This window comes from Corvus moneduloides, chromosome 4, assembly GCF_009650955.1.
Source record: "Corvus moneduloides isolate bCorMon1 chromosome 4, bCorMon1.pri, whole genome shotgun sequence".
Taxonomy (NCBI): Eukaryota; Metazoa; Chordata; class Aves; order Passeriformes; family Corvidae; genus Corvus; species Corvus moneduloides.
The window spans coordinates 60,269,499-60,292,713 of NC_045479.1; the positions used below are offsets into that span (position 1 = coordinate 60,269,499).

At 43.0% G+C, this 23,215-nt stretch overlaps 2 protein-coding genes across 2 annotated transcripts in view; both read right to left on the reverse strand.

Annotated features, from left to right (window-relative positions):
* Positions 1–19,755, reverse strand: part of SLC2A13 (solute carrier family 2 member 13) — a 150,399-nt gene extending 130,644 nt beyond the window's left edge. Inside the window, exon 1 of the mRNA XM_032105536.1 lies at positions 18,945–19,755. Within this exon, the coding sequence (XP_031961427.1) occupies positions 18,945–19,491 (547 nt within the window). The 5' untranslated portion in view covers positions 19,492–19,755. The remainder of the gene's footprint in view (positions 1–18,944) is intronic.
* On the reverse strand, positions 19,600–20,768 carry LOC116443120 (formin-like protein 5). The gene is made up of 2 exons (XM_032107012.1): positions 20,714–20,768; positions 19,600–20,108 (listed from the first exon to the last, which is right to left on the reverse strand). Exons 1-2 carry the CDS (start codon positions 20,766–20,768, stop codon positions 19,600–19,602), a joined length of 564 nt encoding a protein of 187 aa, XP_031962903.1.
* Between the last annotated feature and the right edge of the window lie 2,447 nt (positions 20,769–23,215).

Genomic DNA, 23,215 nt, shown 5'->3' on the forward strand with positions numbered 1-23,215 from the left:
GACAGAAGAAATAATGAAGAAATGCATTTCTGAATCATTATAGCAATACTAGAATAACAATCAAGTCCAGGAGTAAAAGCTACCAAAAGCAACTAGTAAAAAGTCCTAATTTGTTCTGTTTCTGAATTAACTTTGATCAAGAACTGTTTGCAAAAATCTGTAACCTGTAAGATGCAAACCTTTCATTGTGAAGGAGTAAAGCAGCCTAGATGTTTATACTACTCAACACTTTTATTTTTACCACATTGCAAAAACTTCTCGCTTCAGAAAATAAGAGCTTTTTTTTTATTTTCACTTGAAAATTATGAATACAACATAGTTTTCTTTATGACAGCTTGTATCAACACGTAAGTCAAGCACTACTTGATCTACTTCAAGAATAGTTTCAGTTTAAATAAATAGTAATTGAGATAAGCAGTGCTTTGCTGTAGACATTCTTTAGCACCGGCAGACTGCAGTGCATGTGCTGCCCACACCTAGGAAGAACTGGCATTTGAAGGTGGTCAGGTTCTGACAGAGCCCCAGCCACAGATAAGGAGTGGCTACTCCTCGTCCAGTGAGGCAGGGGATCAGATGTGCATCCACATCTCAGCAACCCCATTTGCCATTTGAGGCTTTTGATCTGGTGGCTGGCACAGACTTGTGCTGAGGCACAGATCACCACAAGCAGTAACTGAGAGGCTGGGGGTGGCAATCTGGCTCTTTCTGCTGACTTAACCATGCAAACTGCAATTCCCAGCAGGGAAGTATGGTTTTATAATGACCCAGAAAGAGTCGTCAGGGCTCATCTGCATAGCCATTCATATATGCCAGAAAGTCAGCATTATGAACACAATCTTTACATTGTTAAAAAAAACTAATCCTACATCAAAAACCCAAGAACAGTGGTTGAATGCTTCAAGGATTAGCACATATTTTCTGTGCAAAGAAATTTTATTTTCAGAGGACAAGGGTAACTATTTGAAAGCTGTACAGAAAATGAATGCTCCTTTATAACTTTGCACTTTTGCTTATATACCATTTGCCCCTAATTCTACTACAGTGATGCTTTACCCAGCTTACAAGAATTCTAAGAGAAGTGACATCTATACAAACATGAACGAGCTTTAGAAGCTGAGCTACACCTCAGCCAAAAGCATGCCTCCAAACTATACCTGAAAGCTATAGTTATACTCTTCAACTAAGACCTAAATTGTTTTTAACAATGCCTCTTTCTACAAGTGCAGCTCTTAAAACAGTGAAACTGGTTCATTTCTCTGTAAACTGCTTTAGGTTTCACTGGGTTAGAAGTCTAGAAACTGTCTCCAAACATGAAGCTTCAGATGAAGATGAGCATAAAATGCATTTTCTTACCTACCACTTGTAATTAATTAAAAGAAAAATAAAAATTAGAAAGAGTAATCTCATTGCAAACTTAGTATTTTAGAGAAACAAGCTAACATTTTAGAAAAAAGTAGCATTGAATGAATTCATTCCCTATTCAGGAAAGCCATTCAAAACATACTGTCTGTCTAATGTATATTCCTAGTAATTTTGTGCTTGCCATGGGTAAATACATTGCAAACATCTACACAGAGAATTATATTTTTATATGAATACATTTATTTATCCACTTGTGAAGAAAACAGCATGATTCGTAGGAAAACAGGTACCAGTTACACAGTTTTATAACTATTGTTCTAAAAAATAAACAAAAGCCTTGTAAGCCTTTTACAGCCAAAGGCTTGATTTTAAAAACTAAGTTTCAATTATAGCTTTACAATGCAAGTAGCACTCATGAAAGTAAGTATAACTACACTTATAATGAAAATATAGGAATCACAGCAATTGCTCAGTTTCTTTCTACACTAGCAGATTCATATATACAACCAAGCTTGTGTCTACAAACACAAGTGATCCATGTAGAGATAATGAAACATCTTTTTGACCATATGGGAAAATATTTGCAGTATTGGAGGGTGAGGACTGGTAGAAATCAGTACAGTACTTCTTCCTCAAGATACCTTCTGCAGCACGCACGTTTTGTGTGCTAGGGAGAGTAAAGCCTTTCCCAGTGCACATAGGTTAAGCCAACCAGTGCTGCACACTTCTTTGCTTTATGGGAAGCAGCTCAGCTTAAATATCTAGCTACCATGAGTCCTTCTCCTGAGGATCCGGAGTTTTCCCGCTACCAATTCAATAACAGCTGCTCAGTGCCAGTGCAATGCAACTCTAACAACATCCTATGGAGGAATCCCAAGTAAAGATCTCTCAAGTGGTTAAGTCTCAGAGAGGGTTTTAACTATTAAGACAAGGATCTTGCATTAGAGTGTCCTTAGCAGTTTCTGAATTTCTTCATGTCACACAGGTTTACACAACGAAATTACTTGTGACTGCTCTCCTAGACTACCACAAATGCAGCACTCATGGTGTAATACTCAAGCTGTAAAGGGACACAGGTTACTTTAAACTATTTTGATGTGCATTTAAGAAAAAAAGCTACAGGTGAAGAATGAAGCTGCTGCACTCGAGGGGGAAAAAAAGCAAAACAGTAGTGTCAAGTGCTAAGAGGAAAAAAAGGAACAGATCAACTACTCCATTATCAACATCTAAGGGACAAAAAGCTGAGGAAGCCTCAGCTAACCAGGAGTGCATGGATGCTGCAGGTGGGAAGAAATTACTGCTAAATTTTTTCAGGGAAATGGACTGCCAAGCAGCTTTCTGGGAAATGTTGCTCTCATGACTTTCAATTTTTGACAACTTGCAGTTCTCTAGGTGCATTGTGATGGACAGTCATCTTCCAAACAACAGATGTAATTCTGGTAACAGTTGCTTTACTTCACCGTTTACTTTGCACTTTGTTAAGTCCCTGCTCAGAGCATTGAGCACAACTCCTGAGGTCCCCCTGCAGAGCAGTTCTTTCCTACCCTATTTTCATTCTCCAGGCATATTAGCAGGGGAGGATTCAGGCAGAGCTCCAAGTCAGCCTACAGAGAAAGCTGGGCAAACACTGCATTGTTCTTGGTAAATCTCATTAAGTTATACAAGACTGTGGTAACTCTAGATAACCTAAAGATTAGGAGGAAATAAAGATGGGTATCTAAAGTGCCTTTCTGCAACTCAGGGCACTGCACTGATTCTCCTATCTTTGCCCCTATCCAGTGAACGAAAACATTGTAAGAAAAACTAGGAGTTGCAATTTTAAAAAGCATATCTGACAGTCCCATTCCAATTAACACAGATACAGCAAGTACCTCTAAAATAAAAATCTGCTTTTCCTGTGACTTGCACTACACAAGTTGCAATAAATCAGTGTAAGCTGTCAGATAAGCTGGGCAATGAAATACTCCACTGCTTCAGCTTGCTGTCTGCCAGCTTCTAAGTGACCCAGCTTTTTGTACTTGAGGCACAGCTACTACAGAGTAGTAGATTTTAACTCCTTCATACCTGCTCCCACTTAGAAGTGGAATCCATCCTTAAAACTTAAAGATTTACAGTTAGAAGCCACATTCTCCTTCAAAGTGACAAGACATTCTCATTGAAGGTTCAGCTTGAAGTGAAAAGATTCATGCACAAGCTACCACTGAGAAAAATACCTAAATCCAGGATCTCTGGAAAACAAACTTTGCAAGTTCTGTGATTACAGCATTACTCCACTTTCACAGAGAAAAATTTACGAAGAAATTTCCATATTTGAGAAAATTGAAAACTGGTAAGACCAGAGCAGGGAAGGGTCTCTGAATCCTCACAGGACTCTTTCCAAAGAAACTCTCTCAAGTAATTACTGTCTCCCATCTTGATTTTCCCTATGTCACATTTCACCTGATCTTTTAATTAAGTTTTCATAAAGCAAGATTTAACTGAAACACCAATTACAGTAAAACCTAGCTACATATAATTGAATTTTCACTCAAAAGTAAAAATTACTTTATTTACATTTTAAAACATTTTTGGTCTACTTTCTCTTTCTTATTTCCCAAAACAAAAGGTAGGGACTGCTGACAATACTGCAGGAGAGCAACATCAGAAAGCAGAATTAATTACCCACTGGGAAAGAATCATTAAACTGAGCACTAATAAAGTAACTGGGAGTAGGAAAGGAACTAGTTGTGATGTCTTCTAATAAAGCACCAAGAACTGGCAATGAAGCGCAAAACAGCTCATAGGAGACTGGATCTCTGAATTAGTCACTCACTACCCACTCCTACCTGCCCAGTTAGAATTATTAATACTTGCATGCAGTAAGAAAATAATAAAACCACAGTGTTTTCCCCATAAAATTTTACAATCCATTGCAAAGCACATGTTGATAACAGGCTTTTGTCAATGAGGCTGGGAAGAGGACTCTACTCTAGCAGAATGCTACTCTTCCTGCCTCCTTAAGAACAGAATCCTCTTCCTTAACACTTGTAACCTACTACAACAATATAACAGCTAGAAAAACTCCCCATGGACTATGCTTCCAATGCAGTGTGTTCTTTCAGCACTTTATATCTCTACTGCTCATCATCTGGAGATCTACCTTTCAAATACTGTCCAGTTCACATGCACATGCTCATTCTGAGTTTACACTGTTGTCTTTTCTTAGTTTAAAGGACTTCTTAATTGCTAATATGTACAGACCTTTTGAGTACTGTTTCAATATACCATATCAGAAAACTCAAGCTTAGGTATGACTTACCAAAAGCATTTAGTGGCAGTCCTCTAATGACTCTTGTGCCAATTGCTTGTAAGGCACAGAATAGGAAGAAACTGAAGAATAAGCATGGTCAGTGATACAGCATGTCAGATTACATTCTGGAACTTAAGTCTATATTACTACACTGAGATACATCTTAGAATGCTTTTTAGAGGCGGATAGATTTTTGGCAATCTTCTTCTCCTCAATGACAAGTATGTGACAATTTGTATATATCTGTATCTATCAGTTTGCACTTCCAGTTAAGTAAAATTACCTACAGTTACAAAGTCATTTGGGAATTATATAATAAACTTAAAAATTAATTAAACAGTCATTAAGTGCAATTTGTAACAAATAATTTACCTGCATTTCAGTTAAGACTGAATGTCAGGCTGTCCTGAGACCAGACCTCTCCAAGTAGTACCACCAACAGTACTGCCTGTCTAAAGGCCAAACACACACCAAGGAGGGACAGAGAAGAGATCTGACTATAGAGGAAATTACCTGAGAAATTGAAAATCAGACTATAAAGTCCATTAACAGAAATTGCAGTGTTGAACAGGTTACGACTGATAGAAAAAATGATTACTATTTTTTTTTAAATAAGTCCAAGAATATTTTTGAAGATGCAAACATCAGTTCCACCTTACAGAAAGAAATATGGAGGCATAAAGCACCACAGTCACTTGATGATCCAAATGCCAGAAAGTGAAAAATCCAAGAATTACAGATTGGTCTTATGTTCATTAAGCAAAAGACTGCATCAGACACTTGGGGTTTCATTGTGCAGGCCAGGGCTTTCAACAGTACAGCAGATATTTTCTTATTCATAGAATGGTTTGGGTTGGAGAAGACCTTAAATATTATCTAGTTCCAACTGCCCTGCCACAGGATGGGCAGGGACACCTTCCACTAGACCAACTTACTCTGACCCTCTTCCAGGGTGGATTCACAATTTCTCTGGGCAATCTGTTCCAGTGCCTCAGCCCTCCCACTGCAGTATTTCAAGTGAGTGGCAAAGTAAAACAACCACATGCATGTATTAACTTATTAACTTATTTTAACATAAGACTGTAATTCAGGGTTGTGCTTGTGCCTTACACAAAAAACTTCATGTTATGGAAAGATGAGCTTGAGGCTTTGTGTCTGTAGCTCTTTGTATCAGCATGAAATCATTTTTTTTTCTTGCAATAGTGTTCTTGCTACAACTGCTTCTACAGCACACAAGCAAACAAAATGGGTTCCAGGTTGTAGAACAGGCAACCCCCTCTGGTACATGCACTGGCAAAGTTTGACTGTGACTTAGAAAACCGATGGCTACAGACCCTGTAACAAGACAAATTTCCAGAGTACAGAACACACACAGCAAGAGTGAAAGTGAAATGCAGCAGACCAGACACTTCTTGGCATATTATTGCTTCAGGGATGTTATGTATTTTAGTGGCTGATAATGCATGACAAATAGAAATCCAAACCAAAGAACGCTCAGAACAACTGTGAAAAGGAGACAGAGTAAAGCAAACACTTCTCAACCTATTACTGCTTTAGGGATACAAGTATTTTAGTCCTGATAATGCAGGACAAACAGAAATCCAAAGAAAGAGCCATACATTGCTTCTGGATGATTCAGCTGCATTGGGAACATATTTGTGTGAGACTGAGAAGCATGCACACAGGCATTTTTATGTTTGACTACAACTAGCTGAATCATTTGCTTCATGCAAGAAACAGAGCATTGCTGTAAGCAAAATACCATAGAAGATTAATATAAGCACTTACAAGTAAATACTCTATGTGTTATCTTCAAATATCAGTTTAAAAGTCTCACAAACTTCTCTAGAAAATCTGCCTAAAGCTATACTTTTCAGTTGTAGCTCAGTATGACATCCATATCTATCTTACAGACTTAATTTTATATGAACCTACAACTACCTCATGAACAGATTTGTATATCCTGTAAAGTACTGTAATAATTAGTAGTTTATCAAGATCATGAGGTAAAGAAATCAATTTTGCTGGGAGTGTGCCAAGTCGGGCCTCTTGAACTTCTTCCTCTTGCTCACTGCTACAGCACAGATGAAAACTAGTTACCCTGTGCAGGTGTTAAAACATACAAATCCATATTATCTAAGTCAAGAAACACATCCCTACTTGATAAAAATTTAACAAAAAAGAAAGGACTGAGAGAAGAACTATATGTCCACACTTGATAAAAACATTTAAAGAAGCAGAAAGAATGGCCCCATACCCCAAAGCCATTCTTTGTTTTTTCTCTTGCGCTCCACAGCACAGCTGTGGAATCTGTTTCAAACACACTAATCCTGAAAATCTGTACACTTGGTTTACAGTATCGTCTCGCATAACCATCTTTAATCCCCTTTTTTCTCACCCCAAAAATACAATCAACCCCTAATTAAAACCTCCAGCAATATAATTTTATTTCATAACTCTATTCTTTCTGTGCATAGAGGCACATGTGGAATTCTCCAGATATCTGCACTCCTTCCTACTTCCCAATGTGGCTGTCTAGAAGGCCAGGATCAGACATTGTTTCTCACCAAATGGGCCAGGAAAGACAAGTATGGCAGATGAATTACTGAAGTTCAAATAGTGCTACTTCAGCACTCACACTTCCAGTTCCTCCTTCTATGCACCAGTGCAAGGACTGTGATTTCCCGATTTCCCTACATCCCAGTCTAAATTAAATTCCCTAGGGAAACTTGGGGGTAAGAAGCCATTGCAGCTAGAAAAACTGAAACACTGACTAGTTTGACTGCAGCAAAGTAGCTCGTAAGAAGTCCCCATCACACAAGCACAGTTTCACTCCATGTATGCCAGCCAGATGAGTCTCCAGGAAGAAAAGCAGAATGAATACCAAAGCTTTAGACAGCAGGCTAACAGGCAGCCCAGGCTTGTCCTCGTCCAACCAGCACACTGCCATAGAGATTTATGCCTCAGCAACCCATCTAAAACAGTCACACACACAAATCCATACTCAGGGATCAACCATAAGCAGAGGCTCAATTAAGTCAGCCAGAAACATGTTAAGATGCTACATAAGGAACACCAGAAAACATGCACACAGTGCCTTAGAAGTTTCACCACTACAGGGTGAATTACTGAGAATTAGCTTCTGAATAGATTAAACACAACTGCTCTAAACAGGTGGCTCAGATCTTGCTAAAGATCCAACTGGTACTACAGGACTGCTGGTCTTGAGCTATGAGGAAAAGCCTTCTCCACACTCCTGCATAACAAGCTCAGAGTACTGTTTCTTCCTGTGCAAGGAGACACTCCACATCTAAGAGGATAATGATTAATAGCCCAGATAGTACTTGGGTGTCAGGCAAAGCAATTAACTTTGAATCAGCGAGAGGCCTGCAGACTGATACAAGACAGCTTTTGAAGGAAGGGAAGGAGTAGGTGGGGACAGAGTAGGCAGAATCAAAGCCAAAACACAAACAGTATCTCTTCTTGTTCTAAAGTCTCCATCAGAGACACAACAGAAGGTAAAACAACAAAGCACGACCTAAAAAAATATGCCATGAAACTCCAGCTTTTTCAGAAGCACTCAGGCTGTTGAACATGATAATATTTTGTGTAGCTTAGCTAGTAAACCTGCAGACTGGGGTCAGGAGAAGCCCTAAGCCTGCAGGGCGCTAAGATGCACAGACAAAATCACATAGAGCACACAGGTGCAAACAACTATTGTGCCCTACCCAATGTTAGATTTTATGATAAATCATATCTTCTCATCCAAATTGTAAAAGATTTAGTAAAGTACATTCCCACTCACTAAAAAGGAAGTTAACATTATTTGTGTAATGTTCTACTCAATGTGTGCCCACATTTCTGCTATATCACCAATGATTTTTTCCAAGAACATGACAGTCAATCATTACAAGAGGAAGGATCTGTGCTTTATTTCTCCTCCTACCCAAGCACAACATACAGCACAAAACCAGACCCAAGTACTAGCTCAAAATATTCTCACGGTGATTGAATTTTTGGGCTAAAACATCATGAATGCCTATGTATAACATTTAGCCTTTTCCACCTCTATCTTCAAGATCCTAAAATTGCCCAGGTGGCTTTGGATTTCATTCATACCAAGTTGTTCCAAGGTGAATTGGACTGGTGAGGTCAGCAGCACCTATGATTAATGCAGAAGCAGGAGTTCTACCAGGCAAAAGAGTTAGCTGAACTCCATAGCAAATAAAACCAGACTTACCTTTTCCCTCAGGCAGATTCCCCATTCCTGTGCTGACATAGCTACTACTGACCTCAACAGTCCAATAATCAAGGACCTGTGAACAAACAAAAAAGGTCACTTGTATGCAAACATCTGCTGAAGTGCATGCTTAAAGTACACACAGCTTTGGACTTAACCACTACTTCCTCCATACTCAGCACAGCCTGTTTCATACATTACCACACTGCCTTCATCAGATGTTAGACTGTCCACACTCTCCATCAGAGCTCCAACCAACAATTCTAAAAAAATCAACTAACCAAATCAGAGAGCAAGTACTTAGTGGTGGGTCCCTATGATTTTTATCTCCTTAACATCATAAATAAAGTGTCCTAGGTAGGCAGCTACAAGCAGAACAGTAAGTTCAAAAGTTTTGAATAGGCAGAGCAGGTCCTCATACAACTAGGACAGCAAACAAAGCACACTGACCTGAACCTTAGGCACATAAAAAATGCCATAAGGAGGAGTATTTCTTTCCTACTATCATCTGTTGAACAAGTAGATTCCAAAGGAGTACTAGCTCTGACTTGAGTCCTCTGACTTTGGGATTCTGATATACCATCCTCCATCAGCTATACAAGAATTTAGGTTCCCAGCTCTCCCTGTTCCCAACTGCACTCCAGTTAGATGTTCAAACAGGAAGCAAAAATATTCCATCTCTATAACACCTCATGTAGGCTCTGTGCTTCTGCTATCTTTCTAGATTGCTGAAGTTGCTCCAGACTTCTTGTCATGGCTTTCATCATAATTTATTTAGTTATCTACCACTTTTCCTATAAAAATCTTGTAAGTGCTTTATTAAGTACATTTATTAGCTTCAATAAAGAGGTTTTGCTTCCAAATTTCTACAGGCACCCTTGAGATAGTAGCTTCTTTTTTTCCTTTCATAACTCCTGATAATTTTTACAATTGGAATGTTTACAATTTTTACAGCTGGAATGTGAAACCTATGCTACAACAGCATGAGAAAAAATTGCAACATGCTCAGAAGTTAGCTGTCTTCAGCATCAAGATCATCTGACTCTTTTTTAAAGAAATTATTGAATCCTGACTGCCTGTTCATTTCTGTGAGCTAAATCAACAACTCTATTTTCTCCAGGTTAAGTACTGCAAGTTCCTCGAAGACTAGAGCTGTAAAACCTAATGGGTCATACTGTTTGAATTTTCATAATATTAGTTAAAAACCCACAGAATCACTGATAACTACCAAGTATTGTAGTACCATTACAGGTACTACCGGGCTTTGAACAAGAATCAATGGTAATTTAAGGAAGGAAATCAGAGGGATTCAAACAGGAACTGCCAATTTCCACCAGCTGGTCTGGTCTTGTTTTGGAGGCTAAACTGCACCACAAGGAATGAGAACAGGATAGCACTAGTGCTCCTTCTCCCTTCCTGCTCCTCTGGGTACAGCAGTTCTGCTCTGATACTGCACCAGGAAAAAGGAGGAGTACTTCTAGATCTGGTCATCTCTCACCCTTGGAAATGAGAGACATGCAAAAGCAAGATCTGATGAACTGCAGGAGACAGCTCAGAGAAGATAGTTTTCAAATGCTACCAATACCTAACTTTTCTTTTCTATTAGAAAAAATGCAATTGATGGCTTATGAATGATGGCACTACTCTGACAGCAACATATCAGTCCTAACAACATGAAGTTACTTAATGACACTAAGGTCACCATGTTTTTATAACTGTCAACTTAAAGGAAAGAAGACAGTCAGACAAGAACAACCAACCCAATGCAAAACTTCAACATCCACCCATTTATTAGGGATGTGGTGAGTTCAAGATGGATTAAAGTTCCAATTATTGGTGCCTTCAAGTAGGCCTAATTTCAAAGTTCTTATCTGGTGAACCAAGAGTAGAAGTACTAAAACTACAAAAACATACCTAGAGAACTATCCAGTGTTACCATGAAAGGGAGATTGGTCAAGTCTTTGTAGGGTTTCCATGTTGTTCTAGCACGGAATATTTAGGAGAAGGAACAGGAGAGAATTTCTTACGAGCAAACAGAAATTAAAAACCTTCCATTGGCACATGCCAGCAACCAATTCAGTAGATGTTTCTCAGAGCAGAGCTCACCATAACACATTCCCTATTTACAAGACCACACACCCCACAGCATGGGCAAGACAACCTGTGTAACCCCAGGCAGGTTCTTTTGCTCTTTCCAACTAGAATACATTCCCCTGTATTTCCAGAGAAAGGCAGCAAAACACAAACACATACCTAATACTTTCAGCTGCTGGAAAACAATCTTTTTCCAAAGTGATTATGTGCGTAGACACATTAAAACCACAATTACTGGTTTTGCTTCCCTTCCATGGGAAGCAATAGTGGAGAAAACCATGTACATGAGGCTCCTAAACAAATGAGAAGGGAAACAAAAGCGCTGCTACTTCTTGTTTCTGCAGGTTAGCCTGCAGAAACTCCCATTTCTGAGAACAGGCTTGAAAACTCTTGCCATAGGACTCCCACTTATGGTACAAGTTTCTAGAGCTATTTAATTTTGTCTAGACTGTGAAAATAAGGGTGATGGCAAGGTGACTCTAATTTTAGATACACATTTTTGTTTACATAGCAGGTTCTCCACCAATTCTGGCATCTCCTGGTTTTGTGTCTATCATCTGGAGATTGACAACCACTTCACTCCTGCCTCAGAGACAACTGAGCATGCAGCTGTATGTGCTTGGCTGGCTGTCCATTAGATTAGAGAGCTCCTCAATGCTACCAATTGAGATGAGACCTGTGGAACTCAGACCTTCCCAAATACTCAGTGTTGAAAAGTTCTAGAATTGAGGCCTGAAGCAATTGCCTCCCTGAAGACTGTTCAGCCTTGCAGTGTCTGTCAGCCCATCTGCTAAAAGCATCAGGTATCACTGGGGTTCTCCACACTGCCTGGAAAATTGTTTTGCCTTGAAATTGTCTTGTCACTCAGGAGTAGGAAAAAATATGCTTGTTGCTGTAAAACACTCACAAAGGATGAACCTCAAGGTCAGCACCAGGTGGTCCTGGAAAACATCAGCTCTAATGAGAGCCAAGAAGTCTTTCAGATTAGCCACAGAGTACAAACCTCCTCCAGAGGTATCTCCTCCTTTGCTGAATTACACTGGAAAAATCAAGGAGGGGGGTGGAAAAAAAGTTCAGGCAGAGAAGTTGGGTTGACAGCTCCTGAATACACACACCTAAAAATCCATCTCCAGAGGAAGGGGGGAAAGATCCCGGAGTGACAACTACAGTACAAGCCCAAGGTAAACGCAAACAGTTGCATTTATCAATAAACATACACCTCTTTTTTTTTTTTTTTTTAATTTACACAACTACTTCAGTGTCTGAGCTCACTAGCAGATAGCCACACAAAATGATGGCAGAACTCCAAGGAAAGTCAAGCCAGGTGCCATCCCTAGGGCACATATGGGGACTTCAAACAAGAATCTGCTGTTTGAAGGGGAGGAACACAAAAGGAAGTCTGCACCCAGTTGCAGAAGAGGCAGACACCCTTGCTATTTAGCCAAATAAGAGACCAAACCTAGGAGGGACTGGGAACACATTGGCCAACCCCATGGCTGAAAGCGTGCTGTGGCCCATCCACAGCCAGCTAGGTGTGTGGGGGGCTCTGGGGTCACAGTGTGGCATTTTATCCATGTCAGCAGCACATCTGGAAGAGACTTGTGAAGAAAGAAGGGACAGACTGTCTGAGCTAAGAAACCTAAGTTCAGTGAATGGGTATATAAACAGCCAAAATAAGAAACCACCTATGAAAAAATCCCCTTCAGAACATGCATTTGCTTTGAATAAACCCTTTATGAAACCAGTCTAAATCTGACAACAAATCAGAGGAAGATCAGAAACTGAAAGAACAGAAATGTGTGATTTTAAACCTTCATTTCTACAATTATCATGCACAAAATGTATTTTAGAAGAGTTTGCACTCAAGTTGCATCAAAAGACTTACAGAGAGTTTAGCTGAAGTAATTAGATGACAACACACTCATCCAGAGCCGTGTTACACAAGATCTCTGCAACAGAATTAACAACTGCTTCTCTTGATACTTGTTCACAGGCATAATCATTGCAAATAAAAAGCCCAAAGGTAAAACTCTGCTCTCCTGATTTTCATCAGTCACTGGTTTCAGGCTTCCAGCAGCTCAATGCAGACTCAGGCTCCTCACAAACTTCACACCAGAAACACTGATTGGACCAGTCAGTTGTGAAAACCCACCAGTGAAGACCCATAAAACAATTTTGCAAACAAAGCTATCCATCAGGCCCGTTATACCTCTGTGGTGCCAGCATGTAGCACAGCCACAGTTGTTCACTTTGAGCCCAACCACCTTGAGTAGAAAACATCAATTTTCAGGACTTCTGCACTTAGGAACACACTGCAAGCTTCCTTCAAGTTGCCTTTTTATCAGGAGTAAGAAGACCATAATTTCAGTTTTATGTCACCTATGAAATTGATGCTTTTTATTTTTTTCCAAAATAAACAAAGATACTTAAAATCTGACAGGAATTGTGTTTTGATAAAACAGTTTGACCAAGTACAGGGAAAATTATTTTAGAAAAATTCCCATGCTTTGAAGATAGAAAAAAAAATTCAAGTTTTATGAACTATGAGAATTAATTTCTTTTTAAAGTTAAATAAAAACAATAACAAGAAGGCCAAAACACCTCCCTTGTGACTTTAAAGAGTTTCCAGAAGAATCAAAAATCCAAAAATTCTCTTAGATAGAATTCTGTGTACCTAATACTTTATTCTGAAATGGTCACTAAATATAAGGTAACAACATTCATGTGCAAATTGCCAATTTTTGTATTGTACCATCGGACAAAACAAAAAGGGAGGCAGTGCTTGTTGACGTGACAGTGAACTGAGCATAGCACTGTGTATGCTGTCCAAGGCACAATAAATTAGTGGACTCCAAAATATACAGCTTTTCATCTTAAAGTAATCCTGGTACCCTGAAAGATTTCGGCTCCAGTCAGAAGCTAATGTATCCTTGCAGAAGCTTTTGCACAAGAACAGATTAAGCTCTTAAAATACAGAGACCCAATCCTGAGCACACACAGTAATGTCAGTAGCTTCAGATCCTGGAAGCTTGGGTGACCATCTCTGGGCAGTGACAGCGTAAGAGTCAATTGCAACAACCCAGAAATTTGTCTCTCCATCCCCCTCCATCCCTACTGCCAGCTTATATGAACAAACCACTGTCTCCAGAGGAAAAAATAACCTATGAACCTCTGGACTGAAAATTACAAGCATCTGTCAGAAGCAGCACAGCATATTTGGGGGTTGAAGGTGACTCCAGAACGTACGGAGGTGTAAACTCCTTTAAAAAAACCTGCTGGACATTCAGTTATAAAACCAGACTTTAGCTTTAGAGCTTCCCATATCAGGTTGTCGAGGGAGGATGAGAAGATTAATCTGGTTTTCCAAGATAAAAATACATATCACCTGAAAAAGCTCAATCATATTCAGAAAAAAAATATGTATATATATATATGTATATATAAAACCCAGCACACACATCCTCATATTTCATAGGCAACATGTCATACCAGTTATTTTCTAGTATTTACACAGCATATCTGGTATTCCAGATGATAGGGTGGACCTTTATTTAACTACTTCAGAGTAGTAACACAGAGTTTGTACTACATGACGCAAGTCCTTTGGATAAATTTAGTTATTTTTGTCATTTGGTATTGAACCTCACTGTCAGTAAAAGCCAACCCCACCAGGGGAGCCATGACCATATGCCAGCGCTTTTCACTCCTGCCTAATTCTGTGTACAATCTTGTTTCCTCTGCTCAGAAAATGACCTACATATGTAGTCAAAAGATGCTACCAGGAGCACTACATATGTCAGATTCAAATATAGCCTTAAAAAAAAATACTACAGACATTTTGAGCACAAAGCAAGCACTGAGCAGTAGGCTTACTGTGAAGATACATCATGCACGAAAGACTGGGATCAAGGAGAAAATAAGGCACCTAACCAGGCAGGTTTGCACTGCAGACTCAGTAACGTGCATATACTGTAGTCCTAAGTAACTCTGCTCTCATGAGAGCTTGGCTAGTGTGTACATTAAGTAATGCCTAAGCCCCACATTCAGCAAGAAAACAAAACCCTGAAAAGCTGATCATGAATTGAGCACCATTTATTCTGCATGCCAAACAAGACAGGAGTATCTAATAATCCAGCTAATGACTGTACATCAAGACAGAGATCAACTTTGGAGGAGCAAGCTTAATGCTGTCACTTCCTGAACTCTGCTCAAACTGCTTTCCTTCCACAGCTGGTATGTAAGTGTTCTTGAAAAAGTAATCTGAACAGCTTACTACCTTAAGCACCATGCAAACACCCACCTACATCAGCTGTAAACATTAAAACATTCAGTACCCTCAGATGACAGAAGGATAAACTACTCCCATTGTAGACATGTGAGCTGTTGGCAAATCATGGCCAATGGGTTCAGGCAAATTGGGACATTGGACTGATTACAGCCTAAGAAAGAAGTGATTTTGCAAACATGGCTGTTTATTACCATCCTTTCTAGTCTCTACTATGTTTGTCCCAGTGATTACTCTTCTCACTCTCCACCTTCCTTCTCAAGGCAGCAGGTTTTCAGTAGAAGTAACTCTCATCTCCAGTCACGCCTTGTTCTTGCTTTTAGTGTTTCAGTTCTGGCCTGACCTCAGGCTTTGGGACAGACCAAAGATGAGCCAAGTGAAGGGACCCAGATTTCCTGTCAAGCACACAAACTACAGCAGCCAACACAATACAATAGGCTGAGGCCTTCACCATTATCAGATGCCATAGATCCAAACATGCTTTGTACCAATGACTTTTTGTCCTGGCTAAGCTCATGCAAAGTGTTACCAAGCACACGCAATCCAATTTCCCAAACGTTTGGATTTTGCCTGCATTTGCTGTAATGGGTATCTGTCCAAGTGTTGCATTCCTGAGATCTGGCTCAGACAAATTCCTAAAGAGTCTGGGATACCAGAACTGCTTGGAAATGGGCAGGTGGGAGGGAATAATGGCCATAACCTTGTTCTTAAGCCATTTAGCCTGGAACTGTCATGAACTATGTATTTAGAAATTCAGATCTGAAAAGATCTAAGGATGATCTAAGCTCATGCTGAACATGTTTTCCCTTTTTATGCATTCCCTGTATTTCGTATGTACATCGAGGGGAGGACAGAGGGAAAGGGAATGTAACTGTTTCCACCATAAAAATCTATTCAACATTTACAATAAAAAAGGGTTTAGGCTTGTCCTTGAGAGAAAGACTTTATTTCCAGAAACATCTCTTTCTGTAATGGCTGTATAAAAAAGGAGAGTTTTTCCATTGCAAAGCAGCTCTAAGGCAAATGGTAAAAAATGGACAAGACAGACAAATGAGAGATGTTCCTCATTTTAGCATCTATCCTGTGGTTTTCATCCTTGAAAGTTCAACTGTATTCCTTTATAAATCACAGTCACAAGAAAAATAGCCATTTTCTCACACAGACAAAATTAACATTGATCCACCCTGCACCAGCAAGGGCAGAAGGAACATCACCACATCTGCTTTTACAGCACCACAGTACTGCTCATAACACAGTAATTCATTTAGTAAATGCAAGCAAACACATATATCCGGAGTAGATCTCTTGATGGGCAATTTGCAGAGAGCTACAGGAAAGAAACCTAAGAAATGTACAAAACTACACACAGTTAAGAAGTTTTTACTGGTTTTCAGGTAGGAGAGCATTCGTAACACTACACCCCTGCACCCTCACATTTTAGCAGTTCGTAATATCATTGAAATGTCACATTAGTGAACAGACTTCTTATACCAACATTAGGAAGTTCTGGCTCACTTTGGGCAGTAAAGTGATAATCAGAAGTCTCCAAGAGATGAAAGGAAAGAAAAAAGTTCTACCAATTTCTAATGCCTTGATGAAATTATCCAGGCTCCCTCTGGTGGGAGATTTAATGTAGAGACTGTTCCAGTTTGCTATATGAGAACAGCTTTGAACCACAACAGTTTTTTTCTTTTGTAAAATAAACTGCGTTAGGATTGGACTCTGCAATTCCTGGAGTCTCGTCACGCTTCAGTCACAGTAATCTGAGGTAAAGTTTTGTTTCTGGCCCTAAGCTACATCACATAAAGAAGAGCAATTCGTGATTAAAAAAAAAAAATAAATAAAACATCACATTTTTAAAATATAAATTAGTGTCTTTGTGCTCCAAAATCCTCAGAACGTCTCACTTCAGCTCTCCAGAGTCCCAGCAGAACCACCACCTCTGCCCCTGATGTGGACAGAGGCCAAAGAGAGATCACTCTCCCCAGGGCACACAAGAGATCTAGGGCTCCTAGTTTTCTTTTCTGTGGTTTATGTATTGATTATATTAAGTCCCAAGTGTCGTATCTCTCCGACAACTCGAATATCATTTATTTGCACCACTGTAAGACAATTCCAGCATGCCTATGTATCTCTCTACAAAACACACACACAGAGGAGTCAAGCAAGCCATCCATCCATTTCATTTCTCTACACCCCCTGAAGTTGTCATTGTAACCAGCTACGGTCAAGGAACATGACAAGCTTTACAAACACAAAAAGACATCACATTTGGTATTTTTAGTATCTCCCACTAAATATATGTACCACATATTGCTATTAAAATTCCTGTTATGCATGCAATCTCATAGTCAAATTCAGTTTTGCCTCCTGAACTTCATGACCAATGTTATCAACATTTTGCAGTCTGAAGTCTTGATTAAACAAAAAACATGCAGAGAGGTAGTATTAAAAAAAAAAAAAAAATTAGAAGAACCATCCAGCTTGGGGTAGGAAAACCGCAACCTGAAGATGTTGCTGTACGGGAAGACCAGCATGAGCGCCTACATGGATGGAGTCAATTTTATTTCTGACAGCCTTTATTATGACTCACTAATTTTTCTTCCTTAATAAGGCCACGATTTGCATCAGAGAAAGTGTGTCTACAACAAGCCTGAGGACTCAGAAAATTATCCAATGGCTAAGAAACATAACTTTGCTACACAGAGGAAAACAAGTTTAGTTCTCAATTTGTCCTTGTGCTTTCAAATAGAAAAGGTTGCAAGATTATACCTACTATAGCCCAAGGATTCTGATTAACCTCATACAGCCCATCTTAGATGATGAGTATAATTCAATTACTGCCAGACAGGATGGCAGCTGAAGTTGAAGAGTAACCGAAATTTTGGGGACATTTAGGATATAGTCGGCATAGAAACCAGTCTCATAGGTTAGAGGAAACAGTCCTCATCACCACAAGTTCTTTGGGACAACTATAAAGTTTTACGAGAATCCACTGCTTGTAACCCATATAGGAAGGCAAACAAAGAGCAACAATTCACATTCAGGATGTCATTAATGAAATTCAAAGCCTTCAAGGCAAGCCTTAACTTATTCAGACCAGGGAAATTACTACCTACCTCATTTTGTCCCAGAGGCATTTCTCTTGTGCCCAAGTAAAGCTATGCGGGGAACCAGTAGAGAGGTATTTACAGCTCAGAAAGACGTGCGTGATCTCCTCGCCCCTGACTTCCCAGAACCCCCTCAAATGCAAAGCCTGCGGTGTGCGCTGTTGACACTGTCAGACCACCCTAAAGATAAAACTGCAGAAAGGATGCGAGACCGTTCTCCTCGTACGGAAACCAGACAACTCTCCCAGCAACGGGGCAGGACTACACCAGCTCTAAGTAAAATCGAAGAGGGCAAGCACACACACAGTTCCCTTGCACACCGCGCTGCGATGGCCGTGGGACCCCGCCCCGGACCTCGCTCAGCCAAGCGTTCCCCTCGCCAGCTCCCCAGCCTTGCACACCCCGGGGCCAGTTCGCCTTCTGCCTCACCGCAAGGGGCTGCGGGCGCGCAGGGACGGCCGACTCCCGGCTCGGTTAAAACTGCCCCGGGGGAGCGCTGACCGCGCCGGGCAAGAGCCGGGTCCCCGCAGAGGAGGGAGCCCGGCGGGGCGGCGCGGCACTCACCAATGCCCAGCCCCACCACCACGCGTCCCGCCAGCAGCGTCTCCTTGTCGCGGGCGGCGGCCAGCACGCCGGACCCCGCCGTGAAGAGGCCGCTGGCCAGCAGGATGCAGGGCCGCCGGCCACACAGACCGTTCAGGACGCCGCCGGCCAGGGCGGACAGGGCGGCGGCGCCCACCGTGCTGGAGACGAGAAGCTCCTGCCAGAGCGCGTCCAGGTTGAGTTCCCTCTTGAGGAGGAGCAGCGCCCCCGACACCACACCGGTGTCGTAGCCGAAGAGGAAGCCCCCCAGAGCGGAGAAGACCGACACCACGTAGACGAAGCCGGGGGTCTCGTCCTGCTGGAACTGACGCCGCGCCGCCCGCTCCAGCTCTCCGCCCGACGCCGCGCTGTTGAGGCTGGAACAGGACTCGGCGGCGATGAGGCTCCGCTCGCCCGCCGCCGCGCCCGAGCCGGCGGACCCGTCCGCCTGTCGCCGCCGCTTCTCGCCCATCAGGTTGCTCAGGCTCCGCAGCGTGTACTCCACATTATCGCTGGCCTTGCGGGACATGGGACGGCCGCGGCAGCTCCCGCCCCGAACGGGGGAGGGCAGGGGGCTGAGGCGGGCGGCTGCCGGGCTACTCAGACTAGGGCGGCGGGGCTGCCGCTGCTGCCGACGCTACCCGTCCTCGGCGCGCCCGCCCGCCCCTCTCGGGCCGCGCTCAGCTGGATCGCATCGTCCCCCCGCCGCCGGGTGGACTTGAGGGGAAGTTGCCGCCGCTCTCAGCGCCCGGGCGGAGCTGGAGGCGGAGGCGGGCGGGGACAGCGGCGAGCGCGGCCCGGCGGGCGCAGGGGGCGGGCCCCGCGCCGTGCGCGGTACGGGGCAGGCGCGGTCCGGAGCGCCTGCGCACCGAGTGTCGCCGCTGCGCTCCCTCGCAGGCGGTACGGGCGGGCGGTGAGACTGGTGGCGTGTGTTCGGACCAGGAAGGAAGTCAGGATGGAAGCCAGGAAGGAAGCCCTGGGCGGGTGGGCGCCACGCAAGCCCGGGGACCGGTCCCCGAGCGCGGGGAACTGCTCCTGCTGGCAGCCCCTGCCTGCACGAGATGGAAGGGGCCGCTGGCCGGGGCTGCCCGCCCGTCCCACTGCCCAGGTGCCTGGCGCACGTAAGGATCGTGATTGACTTAATAACTGGATTGTTTCAACGGAGGCAGCGTTCAGCGTCTGCGTTTGTCATTTTCTGAAGTGCTCGGTGACACTGGGTTTGCTGCTGAGCACGGAAGTAGCTGGTTTTCGCTGCTGGAGTCTCCCAGCTCTCTTGGTTCAAACTCAGTTGAGGGGACCATTTCAGATCATTAGTGTCGATTGATTGTCCTGACCTCCCCTGCTTTCCCTCTTTCCAGAGTGTTGAACAGGAAAAGCCCTGAGGCTGCACAGCTCCACAAAGCCCTTTGGCGCTGTGCCTTTGCAGTCGCTGGCTGTCACTGCAGCGGTTCTGAGCGAGCCTGCCCGCCCCCGGCCCTGCCAGCTGCGCGGGGAGCTGTAGCAAGCGCTGCGCTGCTACCGCGGGGCGTGGCAAGAGCACTGGAACAGGCTGCCCAGGGACGACTCGCTCTCTGCGGACGCTGAAAACCCACCTGGACGTGTTCCCGTGTAACCTGCTCTAGGTAACCCTGTCTTGGCAGGGGGGTTGAATGATCTCCAGAGGTCCCTTCCAACCCTAACGGTTCTGTGATTCTGTTACCAAAAAAAGGGGACATTTCCAGCAGTTGTTCAGAGAGGGACAGGTTTCTTACCACGTAGGAGCAGAGTTTGGAACTTGTTCTCGTGTTTATGCTTGAAGTAGAACATCGCGTTTTGCTAATTCCACCTTTAAACAGTCTTTTTGGGGATTTTTCACCGGGATGCAGAGCCTGGCGAATCCTGTCAGCAGGAAGAGGTGCCCGGCTCCATGGGGACCCAGGCAACCTTTGCCTCTGGTGCACATGGAAGGGCCTTCCAGGTGCAATGCAGACTTTGGGGAAAAAGAATATATCATAATATCACAATATTATCATTTGTACTTCTTGTATATGTATATTGACAGATACATGGATAAAACAAAATTTTCCTTCTGACTTGACTGTCTTCTGTAGAGATTCTCATAATGAGGCCAGCCACTAGCCGGAGAATTTTGGTAATTAATTGGATCAGTTGCCAGCCCACACCTTGTGAGCAGAACTAGTCATAACCATGTGATTTTAAAAAATAGAAGAGGGAGCAAAGTCCAACACAGCCTCCTTGGTGGCCTCTGCCTCAAAGCAAGCTGTGGCATACTAATACTGGTCCAGATAATACCAACTAGATAAAATAGTGAGCTGTAGTTACTAAAATGAGTTATAGTAACAGTATAATAATGTCTATATAGTTAATTCAGTTAGAGACAGAAGTGGCAGTGGATTTCTAAATACAATAGGTCAACTTGCATGTTTGAGCATGGGAGAAGCCTGAACTAGATAATAATTAAATGCATGTTAACATTCAGTTATTTTTAGTCAATATACGGGTAACAGAGTATGATTGGCACAGGCCATTCCTTATTCTGATAAAGACCAATAGGGGCCAACCCAGTACTAAAGCAAGAAACAGTTCTAGGTTCTAGCATCAGGAATAAAGTTATCACAGAGTATGCTGAGTTGGAAGGGACCCACCAGGATAATCAAGTCCAACTCCCAGCCCTGCACAGCACCATTTCCAAGAGTCATGCCATGTGCCCAAGAGCATTGTCCAAACGCTTCTTGAACTCTGTCAGGCTGGTGCTGTGACCGCTGTCCTGGAGAGCTGTTCCAGTGCCCAACCACTCTCTGGGGGAAGAACCTTTTTCTAATATCCAACCTAAACCTCCCCTGACACAACTTCAGGATGCTCCCTCCGGTACTGTCACACTGGTCACCACAGAGAAGAGATCAGTTCCTGCCCCTCCTCTTCCCTCAAGAGGAAGTTTAACTGCAATGAGGTCTCCCCTCAGTCTCCTCCAAGCTGAACAGACCAAGTGACCTCAGTCATTCCTCATATGGCTTCTCCTCAAGGCCCTTCACTGTCTTTGTTGCCCTCCTTTGGACACTCTCTAACAGTTTAATGTCTTTTTTATATTGTGGTGCTCAAAACTGCCCCCAGCACTCGAGGTGAGGCTGCCCCAGAGCAGAGCCAGCCAATCCCCTCTCTTGCCCAGCTGGTAATGCTGTGTCTGATGCCCACAGGACACAGGTGGTCCTCTGTTACGATCCAGTTTAAGCCCAGAAAAGCAAAGAAAGCTAAGTCTCTGTGATAAACCAGAAGGAACTTAGAAGGTTCAAAATATTCCCAGAAACGAGATTAAAACCAAACGAGATTAAATGTTGATGCCAAAAAATTCATGTATTTTATTTAATAGTAAAAGAGGCAAAGAGAAAGGAAGAGAAAAGAAAGAAAGAAATGGAAAAGTGTGCATGGGGGGGTGGGGTGACAGGGAGAGGGGACAGGGGTTAGGTAAGCATATCACCTATCTGAAGGTCCCAGTGATGTGTCGTTGCTCCCCTCCATCTGGTCTTCTGGCGGTGAGGGTCCACCATCACTGCTGTGGTCACGCTGCCACACGCTACGCCACGCTGCCACAAGCCACCGCACTACACACTATGCCATGCCAGAGTGCAGAATCCCATAGATTAATATACACTTTGGGTCAGGTGGGAATGCCCACGTGTCTCCCCTTGCAGGGCCTGGCTTGACACACTGTCCCTTGCAACACTGAGGGTCTGTTGCATCATCTCTGGTGCTCTGGTGCAGGGTCTGGGGACCCCTTTGAGGGGGGCCCCTGTGATGGGCCATGTCACCCCCTTCTGCTGTGGATAAGCTTCCCCCACCCCAGTGAGGACCCCTCAGCTGGGCTCCTCTGCACAGTGGAGGATGGGCAGTCACTGGGCTTCTGATCACAGGCTTTTTTCCCAGATACCCAAAGCCTCTCCTCCTTCCACCCCTTGGTTCGAGGGTCTGTTCGAGCCTGGCAGCTGATAGCTCTGGGGCTGTGGTCTCCACCTTGGAGGTGTTCAGCCTGTGCTTTGTGAATGTCCCCAGCCCTGAGCTGTTACTTTATCTTATCTTCATCAGCGAGCAGTGTAAGGCCTCAGTCAGGGCCCCATTCAGGGTGCAGTGGTCTCCTCTGCAGCTTTTGTAATACAGTTTTAATAGTCCTTTAAGAAAATGTTTAAGTCATAAATTATAGTATTTCAGTCTCTGACACCCTCTTGGCTGCCAGGGCACTGCTGAGTCAGGTTCAACTT

Coding starts and splice junctions, on each gene's coding strand:
- LOC116443120 (XM_032107012.1), bottom strand. CDS start 20,768: ATGTTCTACTTCAAGCATAAACACGAGAACAAGTTCCAAACTCTGCTC. Junction 20,109..20,713: donor CCAAACTCTGCTCCTACGTG/GTAAGAAACCTG, acceptor GAAACAATCCAG/TTATTAAGTCAATCACGATC.